A 15761-nucleotide genomic window follows, 5' to 3' on the forward strand; every position below is an offset into this window, starting at 1 on the left:
GGTCCACTTGGCAACGGGCGTCTTCCCAGATGCTGGCATCACCGCTAGACCAAGGAGCCCTCTGGTGGCCCTGTCTGGGCATAACAGAAGGCTCGCACTCTTGTCTTCTGGTCACTTCTCACTATGTCTCCTCATCTCCTATCTCTGTATGGCCTGGCTTTTCCTAGGTTATGATTATAGAGCAAGGATTATTATAATATTGGAATAAAGAGTAACTGCTACCAACTAATGATTAATGATATTCATATATAATCATATCTAAGATCTATATCTGGTATAGCTCTTCTTGTTTTATATTTTATTATACTGGAACAGCTCGTGTCCTTGGTCTTTTGCCTCAGCACCTGGGTGGCTTGTCGCCCACAGGCTCCACCCCCCTAGTTTTTCTTTTAACATGGAAATTCAGAAATTTAAAATTTCTGTCTCAAAATCTGTATTACAAAGAGATTCCCATGTGTTTCCTAAGCCATTCTATGAAGAATATATTTAAAACTCTTCATCTAATTGAGCATACATGTTTTTCCACAAGTAACAACCAGCTCCAGAAGCAGAGACTGTTAATAACCATGTGGTAAGACTTTAATTTCAAACACTTTTTGCCCTGTAGTTGTAAAAAATATTCACAGAGCATCTTTGTATCGTAGTTTAAAGTTTCAAATTTCAGAAGTTTTTGTATTTCATTGTTTACATAATCATTTTAAAGATCCTGCACTACTGTGAGCTACTGAATGTTACGAAACATATTCTTGTGTATCCTAACGTACCTAAGGCCTTGCATGTAAGAAGTGTTTTAATCCTTTTTGAACATGAAGAAATGAGCAGACAAGTAAATTTCTATATAATAGAATGTTATAGGTAGTATAACATGCACAAGATATCTAATAATAAGATCTATTGCATTTCCAAAATGTGGCTTAAATTAATGTTTAGGATATAAGTTCACATGAATTATGCAAATATGTTATAAATAAGAAGGAAATAAATTAGAAATATGTCATCAGTAGGAAAGCAGATTACAGTATATTTTCTAATATCCTCTAACTGTAAGCTCAGATTTGGATTTTAGATGAAAATTTCTTAAGCTTTCTTTTAGCCCCAACCTACGCTCTATTAAATATATCTTTTCAGGTTGTATGTTACTCTTTATAATTTTGATTTCCTATGCTTTCTCCTGGTGGAATATTGATGAAACATTTCTTTTCTCTTTTATCTCTCTGTAGTAATAATGTTCCAGCTTTCACATAGTGGTAGATGACCATGTTTACCTGAATGAATGTCTTATTTTGTAGAAAGAAAATTGAAGTCTTTATTACAGAAATACTTACAAAAAATTGTAAATTCTAGTCAGTATTTTTAGGGCTATCCTGTGACCAAAAGTCTCCATATAGATCTGCACTTCTCCATGTAGCTTACTGTAGTTAACATCATAAGAATGACACTCATAAATATTATCTCCTAAGTATGTCTAATGAAAAAATTTGGGAAGAAATGTGAAATCCTTTTGTAAACTGTGAAGTGTGTATACAAGCGTAGGACAAAATGATCACGGTGGGATTCAGCGATTTAGTAAATATTGAAGATTCTTTTTGTAAACCTGAACAATGAAATGGCAGTAGTGTCGAAAAAAAATAGCAATTTAGAACAGGCATGTCGATTTCTACTTTGGTTTATGTTTCAGCAGACTATGACTGGGAATATCCTAAGGGAATCTAGTGATTTGGCACTTGAGACCTTTCCTATGAGATTGTAAGTGTTTTTGACCTTGGAGGAATTTCTGTTCTTGACTCCTGACTGTGTGCTAGGCAGTGAGACACTGAATGTACAAGATGAGGCTTATGATAGAGTAGTAAGAGCAGAAAATCAAGTAAAGAACAAACACTTCTAAGTCACTATAAATGCTTCCTATAAAGAAAACAGAGAATGTTAGGTTAGGGCACATTGAAGAAGTGCGTAGTTAGGATGGGGGCCGGAATGGGAGTAGAACTGTGTTCTCAGAGAAGATCTTTCTGAGTGTGACATTTAAGCTGCCAACTAGAGGACAAGAAGCAGCGAGCCATGTGAAAGTCTAGAAGGAGGATATTCTGGACAGAGAGAACAATGGGTCACATCTGTTTTTCATTTTGTTCTCAACATCCAAAAAGCAGGAAGTATGGTAAACATCCTCGTCCTCATGTGTATTATTAGAATGTGTAGAAAAGAGAATGTGTAAATAAGGACCTGGGACTGTTTAGATGCTTCATAATAAATGTTCTTCTCCTTCCCTTTTTACTAACTCTTGCTATACTGTCTTGAAGTTATTTCTTAATTGGGAAAGAATGGCATACTATATCTAATATTTGCTTGCTTTTATTTAAACAAGGCATAAAGAAAAGGCGTCTTACTATTTTGCTATTTTTCCTGTCAGTAAAAATTTTACCAAAAATATTTTGATTTTTCCAAGCCCTTCCTTACCTAAATAAAGCAGCTTTGACAATGTTCTGCTTACACTCAACGTAACATACCCTGAAGTTACCTATCATGCCGAGTATCTTATTTTAACACTAAGATCATTTATGTAATTAGAAATATTTTAAATATGAATGTTGTAAGTATTATACCAATTGTGTGTTTTTTTTAAATGCCCTCTTATTGTTGGTAGTGAACGCAAAGTTGAGTTAGGTATTTGAAGTTAGTTCCTCGCTGAAATATACACAAGAGCTAATATTGTATCTGTGACTATGTTTCCTTTGGCTTTCTATGTTCAGTTTACAGAGTCAGTAGCCATATGGAGCTAAAATATTTGCTTGATCTGGAGAGCATATATGAGTTTCTCTGTTGAAATATTTTGGTTTTCAATACATGCTTTCCTTACTTCTAGGTCTCATTGCTTTTAAATCAGGAAATTCAGAACATGTTTAGGAAATATTGAGAAATTCATTGTTTTTTCACTGAAACTCATTATTCATTATAATTTCAACAGACTACCTTTGAGAATGTTCCACAGAAATATGATAGTCGCTTAACTGGAGCTGATGGTCAAAGAGGAAAAATTACAATAAAGAACAAGAAGGTAAGAACTGTATTTTATTTAAAAATTTGACAGAATGTTTAAAAAAATGAGCTCTGTTATGTTCTAGTAGCCAAGGAAAATAAGGTATTAAGTGCATAGTCAAAAAAAGAGAAGTGAAATAGTGATATGTTGTATATTTTGTAAGGCATTAGCAACCAATTTAATTGAGAGTGCCACTAAAGGAGCTGAATCATTAGCTCCAATTCAAGATACTCTAAGACCTGAGGAAAGTCAGAAAATAAGGAAGAAGAAAAGAGTAAATGAAGGAATGAAGAGTGAAAAGGCGGAGAGTACAGGAGTAAATGAGGGAAAAAGAAACAGATATATGCAATGAAGGCCGATAGAGTAAGATAATTATTTGAGGAGAATATAAAGTGAGCTTCCAGTACCGAAACTTGTCAGAGAATTCAAGCAAAATGTTGCCACTCTTGCTGTTTTCCTTACTTTTGGGAATGCATTAAGGATGGAGGTACCTGACCACGCAGAGCTATGTTTCATCTGCAATAGAGGAATGTAATGTATGGTCAGCCATGCATAAATTACATGTCTATAATTTAATGTGCTATAAAATCTTGTTACTTCATGGGACAGTATCTTAGGGGCCAAAAGAAGAGCATTGGAAAGAAGAGGGTAGGATTAGTTATGGAAAGATCAAGGAAGCTATAGCCTGATAAAAAGTTCATTAGTAACTTTACGACTTGTAATGCAGCTTAGATTTGGAGGACGTGATAGGGTGGAGCTTGAGGCTGGATTCCAAAAGGGCAGGTTGAGGTTAACTGTGGAAGCACACTCAGTATAGACCAGAGCTTCCCAAATTTTAACAAATCAGCTGAGGACCTTGTTAGTGCAGATTCTGATTCCACAAGTCTGCGATTCTGCATTTCTAATAAGATCTCAGGTGATGCCAACCCTTCTTGTCCTAGGACCACACTCTGACTAGCAAGGGTATAGCTGTGCCTTTAGAGGAATCTGGAAGAAGAGCCCTTGGATCACCACTCAAGACATAACAGGATCGAGAGAAAGCATGATTTTCCTTTTATTTCTGAGCGTGTTTCTAGCCACAGGGGAAGGAGAAAGAGATGAAGAAATAGAAATCATCGCTGGAAGATCCCACTGCTAAATGAAGAGAAGAGAAGTCATGGGAATAGTCCATCAAAAGAAGGCAGAAGGGTCAGAACCAGGACAACAGATGTAGAGATTACTTTTGCAAAGGAAGAGGGATTGTGAGTGGAGGAGGAGGGAGGAAAGAAAGAAGTTGGCTACTTAATTTTGGAGTTGATAATAGGGAAACTTGAGAGCTGTCACTTCTGGTGACTGCAGTATAGTGGCACTCAAACAGAAGATTAGGTGATTGCTGTTCCAGGAATTACTGGAAGGAGGGAGTGCTAGAATGGGGGTAAACCACAGGAACTAATTTCTTCTCTCTGTAACTGTCAGACATCAAAGATGCATGTTTTATTGATATTGTGTCCGGAATTGGTGGGTTCTTGGTCTCACTGACTTCAAGAATGAAGCTGCGGACCCTCGCGGTGAGTGCTACAGCTCTTAAGGTGGCGCATCTGGAGTTTGTTCCTTCTGATGTTCGGATGTGTTCGGCGTTTCTTCCTTCTGGTGGGTTCGTGGTTTCGCTGGCTCAGGAGTGAAGCTGCAGACCTTCGCGGTGAGTGTTACAGCTCTTAAAGCAGCACGTCTGGAGTTGTTCGTTACTCCCGGTGGGCTCGTGGTCTCGCTGGTTTCAGGAGTGAAGCTGCAGATCTTCGCGGTGAGTGTTACAGCTCATAAAAGCAACGTGGACCCAAAGAGTGAGCAGTAGCAAGATTTATTGCAAAGAGTGAAAGAACAAAGCTTCCAGTGTGGAAGCTGACCTGAGCAGGTTGCCACTGTTGGCTGGGGCAGCCTTTTATTCTCTTATCTGGCCCCACCCACACCCTGCTGATTGGTAGAGCCGAGTGGCCTGTTTTGACAGGGCGCTGATTGGTGCCTTTACAATCCCTGAGCTAGATACAAAGGTTCTCCACCTCCCCATCAGATTAGTTAGATGCAGAGTTTCAACACACAGGTTCTCCAAGGCCCCACCAGAGCAGCTAGATACAGAGTGCCGATTGGTGTATTCACAAACCTTGAGCTAAACACAGGGTGCTGATTGGTGTGTTTAGAAACCTTGAGCTAGATACAGAGTGCTGACTGGTGTATTTACAGTCCCTGAGCTAGACATAAAGGTTCTCCAAGGCCCCACCAGAGCAGCTAGATACAGAGTGTCGATTGGTGCACTCACAAACCCTGAGCTAGACACAGGGTGCTGATTGGTGTGTTTACAATCCCTGAGCTAGACATGAAGACTCTCCACGTCCCCACCAGACTCAGGAGCCCAGCTGGCTTCAACCAGTGGATACCGCACCGGGGCTGCAGGTGGAGCTGCCTGCCAGTCCCGCGCCATGCGCTGGCACTCCTCAGCCCTTGGGCGGTGGATGGGACTGGGCGCCCTGGAGCAGGGGGCGGCATTCGTCCGGGATGCTGGGGCTGCACAGGAACCCACGGAGGCGGCGGGAGGCTCAGGCATGGCGGGCTGCAGTCCCGAGCCCTGCCCCATGGGAAGGCAGCTAAGGCCCGGCGAGGAATCGAGCGCAGCGCCGGTGGGCCGGCACTGCTGGGGGACCCAGTACACCCTCCGCAGCCGCTGGCCCAGGTGCTAAGCCCCTCACTGCCCGGGGCCGGTAGGGCCCGCCGGCCGCTCCGAGTGCGGGCCCGCCAAGCCCACGCCCACCCAGAACTCCAGCTGGCCCGCAAGCGCCGCGCGCAGCCCCGGTTCCCGCTCGCGCCTCTCCCTCCACACCTCCCTGCAAGCTGAGGGAGCCGGCTCTGGCCTTGGCCAGCCCAGAAAGGAGCTCCCACAGTGCAGCGGCGGGCCGAAGGGCCCCTCAAGTGCTTCCAAAGTGGGAACCCAGGCAGAGGAGGCGCCGAGAGCAAGCGAGAGCTATGAGGACTGCCAGCATGCTGTCACCTCTCAATATGAGTTAATCAACTGAGCTAAAGTTAAATGCAGGAGCTTTGGCTGCTTTTTCTTTAAGGTAGCCGGTTTTTTAAATAGGATGCCTGTTTTGTAAAAGTTTATCATGGATGACATGATATGCCAACACAAACTAAGTTTGGAAACAAAAAAAATTACAAAGTTTATTCCTCAAATACAAAAGGCATTACTTTACATAAATATTACACCCATTTTGGTATATAAAAGCTCAGTAGTAACTAATAATTGTGTAGCAATGCATTTTTTATTAACATTTCAATGTTGAAAGCTTCTTATACATTATTTTTAGACATGTTTTATATAGCTTCTTGCATGAGTGGATCAAAAAATTTAAGATGGCTAAACTACGGGATATAAGAAATGTAGGCCTATCAGTAAGCCCAAGTAGGTATGAAAAAAATGAAGATTTTTATGAACTATTTTGTGTAAGTGTGGATCCAAAGCAATCCACACTTGTGAAAGTGTGGATCCGAACACTTTCTCTGATGAGAAATGAATTAAACATTCAAATGAACTGTCATGACAACTGTGCGCTTCCTACATTCTAGGACCAATTGAAGGACATAGTAGGTACTTGTAGTAGAATGGTGTAAATGATTCTGATGTGTCACATTAAAGACACACTATAGCATTCTACCATCAGCTTTGACATTTATCTGCCCAGGGTCATGACTTGCTCCTCTGGTTAAAGATTATTTTTCTCCTTCTCAGCATGTACACATGGTTGCGTGCATACTTTTCTCTCAGTTACAGATATTCGAATCAGAATCTTGCCTTTGAAATGTTAACTGCATGTTTTATTCAACCTATCTTCTTAGTTTTCTTCAGGATATTTCTGTCATGTTGTTGTCCTGACAAAAGAAATGCACCCCTAAATCTAAACTCATTATTTTTAAAGCAAAGCACTAAGATTCAGCTTGATACTAACTCTGAGTGTATGGTTAGATTTATCATATTTATATATAATTGATTTTATGTCCCTTTTGCCTTCCAGATTCTCTTCAGCAATATCATCACTTGAAGGTAATAACTTTTCTATATTTATCTTTAATTATTAACCACATAGTATATGAAATATATATTACTTATTAATCATTTTGTCTCAAAACCCTTTCAGCCTAAGGTTGAAATGAAAAAGTGTGTTTCGAACCAGGCAGTCGGAATGAAAGATGTACAAGCATGCACATCAGGTAAAAATTTTTGCAATACAAATTTAACTCTGGAAAGAAGCACATTAAAATATTTTAAATGCTAGCAGTCTTCATATTCCTGTCTTTTTTTTTTCAAATTTGATGGATAGATTTGATATATATAATGCAGATATTAGCATTGGTATCTATGTTTGAAAAACATTATATTTAGAAGCATAAGATAGATTTTTAAAACGTAAGCTCTAACTTAGATGTATCTTGTATTACGTATTGCTACGCTGAAGTTCTCAGTTGGGAATACCTATACTCATTTGGGTTTCACAGAAGTGAATTATGAGACTACAATTTTTTCCCGTGTTTGAAATGCTTGTTGGAATTCTGATCTTTACCTAGAGGAAAGCTTTCCTTGCTAACATGTCAATTTTGTATGAAGTTTAATTACTTCATCCTAGTGTTAGACTGATTATCTGAAGCAAATTGGATGTTTTGATTAGTGTGTGTGTGTGTGTGTGTGTGTGTGTGCAGGGAATATCTTGGAGTACAAAAATGAGGAAAGTAATCTTTTTTTCATGGCTATTTGGCAGACACACTCATTTCAAAGAGTGATTCTGAAACTTTATAGGCTTAGGGTTTTTTGTGCAATTAATAATTATTGCATAGAAGTAACCAACACCCTGAATTAGGTGTTTGTCATTGTCATGCACTTTTCATACATTTTACCATATATGTGTATGGCCATAAATCATATGTAGAATTGGTGTTTCTGTCCTAAAATTTCAATCATATAACTGATTGTACATTATAAACATATTATTCAGCAGCTTTCTTTTGCTTACTCAGCGTTATAGTTTTGAGATCAGTCGATATGTTTTGTTCACACCCATTGATTTGTCCAAAGAGATCCATTGCTATTTTCAGAAGTAGTTCTAGTTGAGTTTACATCTCCTATAGTATTTCATGCTATGACAGTACCACATTTAATTCAACTCTCTTTTGTGGTGAGAAAAAGATAAAAACGTTAAAAAATGATGGCATATCCCAAAGAGCTTTTGTTTAAGTGGATTGTATCTATTGATATTTACTATATCAGAAACTGAAGCTGAATAATTTAAAATATAAGCATGCACCGCCATGCATTCCAATAGTCATTGTAACTCTGGCCCATTAAGCACCCATGATCTTATGACACATCACGTGTCTAATGGTTAAACATAAGTCTTGTTATTAAAAGAAAGTTGATATTAATGAAGAATCTTTATTATTAATAAACAAAGCTCTCATGGAAAACAAAATATATAATATTGCTGAGTGAATCAAAGAAGTAACACTAAAAAATAAAAATGTCAAAGATGATCGTCAATAAAACCTATGTGAGTGAATGGCAAGTACAGGACATGTAGAATACAATAAGCCATGCAGGAGTGGTGTGTTTCTGGGGGAGTGGAGGACATGGGACTGCTTCTGTTTTAGAAGGAATTTCTCCACGTCAGTCAAATTGTATTATGATTTACATTCTAATAATGAAAACTTTACTTTCAGCTTTTTCAGCTTTGGATTTTAATAGTTTGACCTTCAGTAATGAGCTTCATGAAAGATCTGAGAATTTGAAAGTTGGTGATCTATGTCCATTTGTGTCTCCACCAATGACCAACACTGTGTTGGGATCCACAGACTTGGGGAAGATGAACTTAATAGATCAAGAAAAGATGACCACTGCAGCTGCATTTCTATTTTGGAATCACACTCTCCGTGACCTGTGTGAGTCACAGCTACCAGAAAACAAAGACAGCAAAAAAGGTAATAAAGAAGCATAGAGAATTCAATCCCAGTGTAGCTGTACTTGGCTTCATAATACCATAGTTGTAACTTTTAAAGAATCATTTTGTGGCAAAGTGTGTATTGTGTTTACACCCCCTTTATACAAGCTACAACCAAACAGAGAACCTATCAGCAGGGCATTTATGTTCTTTCTTTAACCAAAGCAACATCAAAATAAGAAAGAGAATGAGAAGGACGAGTAATTTTGTTTAGGCTAGTATTTAACATAAACTTGAATGTGAGTCCAAGGATTACATGCAGAACTTTGGGACTTGGGGGGAGATGTTTGATTGCCTGCTCAAACACAATGTGGTTTCTTTGCTTTATTTCCATAGCTCTGAATTTGTATCAGTTGTAACTATATAAAATGTTGCCCCTAAAGCACCTTCCAAACCCCAAAATTAAGTTATTTTTAATAACTTCTGTGACTTTATGTAGTATAGAATTGTCTTTCCCAGTATGAATGGGTATCCTTGAGAATTTGCTAGATGGTGTCTTTTCGGCTGTGTTCACACAGTTTATCACCTTGTTTTAATGAATAACAATTTACTAGGAATACTAGTTTGAAGGAAGGTGGTGTCATTAAAAATAACATGAAAATACATTTTAATTTTACTAGGACACATAATCTGTTGAATAACTGCATCTAATATGTGTTCTACTTTATGTCCCAGTTAAATTCATTGTCTTTAATAAGGTATACGATCAGATCTATATAGTAATAAATCATAAAATATTTTTGCACCCCAATAGTTTCATTTCCTTTTTTACACGGCAAAACCCAGTCTCTGGAAAAAATACAAAATTAGTTGAGCATGGCAGCACGTGCTTGTGGTCCCAGATACTCAGAGGCTGAGGTGGGAGAATCTCTAGAGTCTGGGAGGCAGAGATTGTAGTTAGCTGAGATCGCACCACTGTGCTCCAGCCTGGGCTACTGAGCAAGACCTTGTCTCAAAAAAATGACACAAAAGAAAAGATGATTTGAAAGATTGTCCCATACAGTTTAGGACAAAGGGGATAATAGACATGCATAGAAAGAATGTACATTTCAGGTGGTAAATATACACTAGGAAAATCAATGCAGCACTAAGGCAGCCCCAAGGAAAGAGATGCCTGTTTTTCTGAGGAAAGATAGCAAGAATCAAGGAATACTTCACACAGCAATGTGAGTGATGAAAAAGAAATGGTTAGAATAGTAGAGGAAAACATTTCTGATATCGAGAACAGGATGTACACTGGTAAAGTATAAACAGTTACAGTAATTCTGGAAATCATTGATTATAGGCATAATGTGTTGTTAAGAATGGCACTACTGGACCGGGAGCGGTGGCTCATGCCTGTAATCCCAGCATTTTGGGATGCTGAGGCAGGCAGATCACCTGAGGTCAGGAGTTCAAGATCAGCCTGGTTAACATGGTGAAACTCCATCTCTACTAAAAATACAAAATTTAGCGGCTTGAGCCACCTCACCCGGCTGAAAATTTTTTTAAGACAGGCTCTCACTGTCACCCACACTGGATTTTGAGTGAATGCAATCTTAATGGCCACAATCAATATTCTTTTTTAGGTCACAGTCAAAATTCTTTATTGATAAAGACCTCTCATGTTTATCTCAAAAGAAGCTTTAAGGATTGTCTAGGAATCACCACATGCTATTTAGGTTCTATGTCTCAAAAAAAGAAAATGCTAAAATAATGTAGAACATTTAAATTCACTATTACTAATTACACAGTTTTCTGTGATTGGAAATGCTCATCAAGCCAAAGGGAAAATTGCAATTTTCATGTTATCTTGAGTAATTTCACTTAGAGATTTCATTGAAGTTAATTCTTCGTCACTATTGTTGGTAAATTAAGAGTTTTTAGGAAGCAGTTTCTGTAATGAAATTTCAGATGTTTTGAATATTTCTGTTTTATAGTTAACTGTGTAATACTTTTATTGAGGTTTTCAAATACAGTTACTGTGCAGTTAAAGAAAGCAATGTTATGTCCAGCTTTCAGTAATTGCTTGTATGGGCTATCTATAGTCCCTGGATGAAATAATGCTTGAGTAGTTGAATAAAAATACATGAATGAATTATAATATTTAGACAATGAAGATTGCCTATAACCTTATTTTTAGCATAATTCCCTAAAGCTATTTGTGTTATGTGTTTGCATGCATTTCAATATGAACTTGGTAACAGTCATTTCTATTTTAAGACTTCAGTGACCTGGGAGGAGAAAATAATTGGGCCCGGTGGTTATTATTACTAGATTTTCCTTTGCTTGAATCTAGGCATGTGTCTTTCATCTATTGGAATAAAAGCATTAAAAATAATCTGTGGTATATTTTATATAATCTGATTCATTGGTAATCTAATCTTGCAATATAAACTGGGTGCATTAAGCACTTGTAGTATATTAAGCCTGGGAGACTGAAGTTTCTTTTCAGCATTCCTATTAAGTATATGATGATGGAAAATTTTCAAAATTTTTAATGGAAAATGATGTCCCAATTCACTCTTTTCTTTTTGATTTTAGATGGGAAATGTAAAGTCATAAGATCAATAGGTTGACTGTGACAACTATATTTACTTACAGAGAGAACAGGAAATGAGAATGGGTGATATGGGTCCCCATGAAGCAATAAACATAGGAGGTAGGGATTTGAAGCAAAAGGCTTTTGTAATTTATCATTTTTGGGGGGACTGTTTATGCTGTTTGTGGTATCTACATATCAGTAAGAAACTAAAATACGGAACCAACATTTCTAAAGGTGAAATCTCTTACATCCATTAAACTGGAATGCAATACTATTATATTAAAAAATATGCCTGGGAAGAAAATTCTCATTTTGCTTTTGTTTGAAGGCTAAAAGATTTGTTATACATTCATAAGCTTAATGAAAGAAACATATAAACCAGGTTGTAACACAGCCTGAAAGGAGTGTAGTCATTGCATGGTGTAATACAGCTCTGTTTTTGCAGTTTTAAAATCAAATTTATGCCTTCTAATTGGCTTTTTTTGTTGTTGTTGTTGGCAGGACCTCACTCTGTTGTGCATGCTGGAGTACAGTGGTGCAATCTCTGCTCCCTGAAACCTCGACTTCCAGGGCTCAAGAGATCCTTCCATCTTACCAAGTAGCTGGGAATACAGGCACGCGCCACCATACCTGGCTTATTTTTTGTATTTTTAGTAGAGACAGGATTTCACTATGTTGCCCAGGCTGGTCTTGAGCTCCTGGGCTCAAGCAGTTTGCTGGCGTTAGCTTCCCAAAGTGCTGATATTACAGGTGTGAGCCACCTTGCCTGTCCTAATTGAACACTGGAAATTGATAGTTTCCAAGTTGGAAATTGATAGTTTCTGAGTTGTGTTTTTAGGATTTTAGAGAGCATTTTATACATTTCTATCTTAAACTAGCTTTTTGTGTAACTTTGAAGCTGTTTTCCTTCACTTTAATGAATATTGAACTTTTTTCCTTTAACCTGCAGTATTGTGCACAGAAGTGCACTGAGTTTTGTAGACTATGACTCGTCAAGGGAATTACATGTGTGTTGCCAATGCATGTTTTAGAGTTAACTAAGCTTTTAAGAAAGTATATTAGCAACTTTAGTTTGGATTTGCTCGTATAGCCAAGTTGCAAGGGAAATAATGCCAAGTAAATAACCTGAAGGAAAAACAAGTGTGGCATATCGTAGGCCTTACTAAATTTGAAATTTGAAATGTCATACATTTAAAAGTTGGATACGGAATTAAATTTTATTAAATTAATTGTCCCACAAAAGCTGTCCCACATTAAATTGTCCTACGAAAGGTGTTATGAAGCTAAAAATCTTTATATAACTTAAATGTACATATTATTTTAAAGATTACACTACCATGGCAAACAATATTCTTAACATGCACACCCATTTACAAAATCAAGTATGTTCTTAGCATGTATAGTCTATCAAATGAAACTTAAAAGAAGTCATGTGTGGAATGAACATTTTCCATGATCAGCTTTTTTTCTTAAACTTCTGTTGCCAGTTTTTCAATACTACTAATCAGATGATGTAGAGTCATATATTGCTGTTTACTTGATCACTTTTTACCAAGTAGTTAGTGAATACTTCTGGTATATGCAGGAAGCAAGAAACATGGCCCTTGCCCATAAAGAACTTAATTGTGAAATTACTACAGTGGATACGTGAAATAATTAATGAACCAAGAGTGTCTACATTCCAAACTATGAAGCATAATTGAGTATAATGATGTCCAAGTGGTCCAATATTTATGTCTTTTTTAGAGTAAATTTTGGGATGGTATTTAATATAATCCATGTAATTTTAAGGATTTTAGGAATAAGATTATTATAGATTATAGGCAGTTTAAAAGGCCATTATCATTATTAGAGTGACACTAACATCAAAACTAAACTTTAAAATAGTGTAAAACTTAAAACCGTTTCTGATGGTATAGAGATACTCTGCAATTTTATGAGAAGAAATATAAGAATATGCCTTTAGAGTCCTTATTTAGTTAGGAATTGAGGAGAATTAAAAATTTTTGTGACATTTTATTCACCAGAGGACGTATTTACATTTTAGCACTTACTCTCCTAAAGTCCAGTTTATCTAATTTTATCTTCAGTCTTCATTCAATGTGAGACTTCATCATACTTGTTTTGTAGAGCTATTAATCATTATCACGCAGTTGGGTTGTTGGGAAGTTAAAACTGTCATAACTAATCAAGTTACATTGATGGAAAGTGGCAGCAGATTTTCTGGTGTATCACTAGTGTGTATAACCAAGTGAAACCTACATTATAATGCTACCTTTCTAGTAGCCAGATAATGCTAACATTTCCTAGATCTTTAAATTTATTTATAGCTATGTGGTGAAAGATATGAGTACTAAAAGTAAAGCTCTAAGTTAACTGCTGTTAGTTGGAAATGTTATTTCTGATTTTTTTATACCCACAGATGTATAGTTATTTTCCAAACCCACCATTGTAAAATTACATTCTATTAAAGAGAAAGAGAAGAAAAAGAAACTTAATTTGTTTTTTGGGGGATAGTTGAGGTAAGACCCCTCTTAGATATTGTTCTTGTACTCTCTTCATTTCTAGATTGTAGAAATTATTAAAATAGCTATTTAGGGCTATACTGAGGGAGTGAAAATATTCTTGGATAAAGTATATTTATTGGCAAGAGCATTTGGGTTGAAGGAAACAATTCCTTCCCACGAAGTTGCTAGGTTCCTGGGGATTGGATTCGAAGAGCAGAAGTATGATACAGGGGCTGGTAGGGACTCAGCCATGTAGAGAGTATAATGTATAATTTCAGCTGCATTATAATGTATCTTTGAGAAATTGAGTTCTTATTGTCAGAAAATTGATCTATGTAATGAAATACTAGAAGAAAACCCTAAATTAGAATGGCTTTGTTACGAATTTTTAATGATAAACAAGTGCTACCACTTAAAAGGGAAAAAAATTTTCAAAGAAAATACCTAAAAATGTGTTGTATTTGAGATCATCATATATGTAGTATTAGAGCACAGACACTATTAAAATTAATACGAGGTAGGTGGATTTTTTTAATGAAAAAACTTGAAATATATCAGATTGTCCCCATTTATGGAATTTAAGCTTGTCAGAAAGATCCAGATAGCTATATATTTTATCTGCATTTGGTTGCGGTTGCTTTTAAAAATAAGTTTTGTTATAAGTCATTTCAATTTTTTGGTTTACATTCCATATTTCAATATAAAAAGTTAAAAGAGAGTACCTCCTGTAATTTAGCAAGGTATTCCATAAACTCAAGGAAGAAAAAAAACTAAGATGAGAGGCTAGTTATAATCATCTTTATGTATATATTGCAGGAAATTATTTCCTCTCTGGCAACTTAGCATAATTTACATGCTAATATTTTTAGCCACGGCTTAAAAAAATTAAGTGGTTTTGTAAGTGCTAATCCTTTGTTACTCATTTAAACTGGTAAAATGTAGTCCCCATTGTTAGGGATTATTTGGTTTAAAAGCCAACTATAACAAATAATAGTGATGTCCCAGCTTGCAAACTGTTACGGTCTTAAATGCCCTAAAATAACTGATAGTTTCCTCATTGATTTTATGTACTTTTGGCTTGGGGATGAAAATTCTAATTCGAGTGTAGGTAATGCCCTATTACAGATTAGATAATGCATATCACATTCTCAAGGAACGAAATAATTTTAATAACGGTCTTGGTATATAGATTGCATAAATATTGTTAAATTTTAAATGTTTACTAAACTAAGATAGGACAGCTCTAAGTATAGATTGTTCTACATAGATGTGTTTAACCCAGCACCTGCTGGTAACCAAGGTCCTCCTCCAATGATGGGTATGAATATGAACAACAGAGCAATTATACCTGGCCCACCAATGGGTCCTGGTCCTGCCATGGGACCAGAAGGAGCCGCAAATATGGGAACTCCCATGATGCCAGATAATGGAGCAGTGGTAATGTATCATAAACATTATTTTGATTATATTCAGTAATGTACACTTCTGCATCAAGGATAACTTCACACTTAATATAATTTGGTATCATTTGTTTTGGCAGCCAATGAAGAAGAAAATTTTGTGACATCATATGTTGATTTATTAGAGATAGTTTTTAAGTAGTCCAAGAATTAGGATTACTGTCCATGGCATGCTGTGGTACCTCAGTATTTAGCAAATACATATGCTAATTACATTATTTTTCT

At 36.8% G+C, this 15761-nt stretch overlaps 1 protein-coding gene across 18 annotated transcripts in view; it reads left to right on the forward strand.

Moving 5' to 3' along the window:
- Positions 1–15477, forward strand: part of LOC104001782 (putative coiled-coil domain-containing protein 144B) — a 30691-nt gene extending 15214 nt beyond the window's left edge. For 2 of the 18 annotated variants that reach the window (XM_063791959.1, XM_063791960.1), the window contains 9 exons: positions 2960–3049; positions 3973–6117; positions 7072–7100; positions 7195–7267; positions 8768–9025; positions 11629–11686; positions 12071–12183; positions 13992–14091; positions 15344–15477. In XM_063791959.1, the coding sequence (XP_063648029.1) occupies positions 2960–3049; positions 3973–4056 (174 nt within the window). In that variant the 3' untranslated portion in view covers positions 4057–6117; positions 7072–7100; positions 7195–7267; ... (3 more) ...; positions 13992–14091; positions 15344–15477. Of the gene's footprint in view, positions 1–2959; positions 3050–3200; positions 7101–7194; positions 7268–8767; positions 9026–11568; positions 11687–12070; positions 12320–13991; positions 14092–15343 lie in introns of those variants that run through there. The other 16 variants (XM_063791963.1, XM_063791966.1, XM_063791961.1 and 13 more) reach the window with 16 other exon arrangements.
- Positions 15478–15761: the final 284 nt, after the last annotated feature.

The sequence above is a fragment of the Pan troglodytes genome, chromosome 14, assembly GCF_028858775.2.
Source record: "Pan troglodytes isolate AG18354 chromosome 14, NHGRI_mPanTro3-v2.0_pri, whole genome shotgun sequence".
Taxonomy (NCBI): domain Eukaryota; kingdom Metazoa; phylum Chordata; class Mammalia; order Primates; family Hominidae; genus Pan; species Pan troglodytes.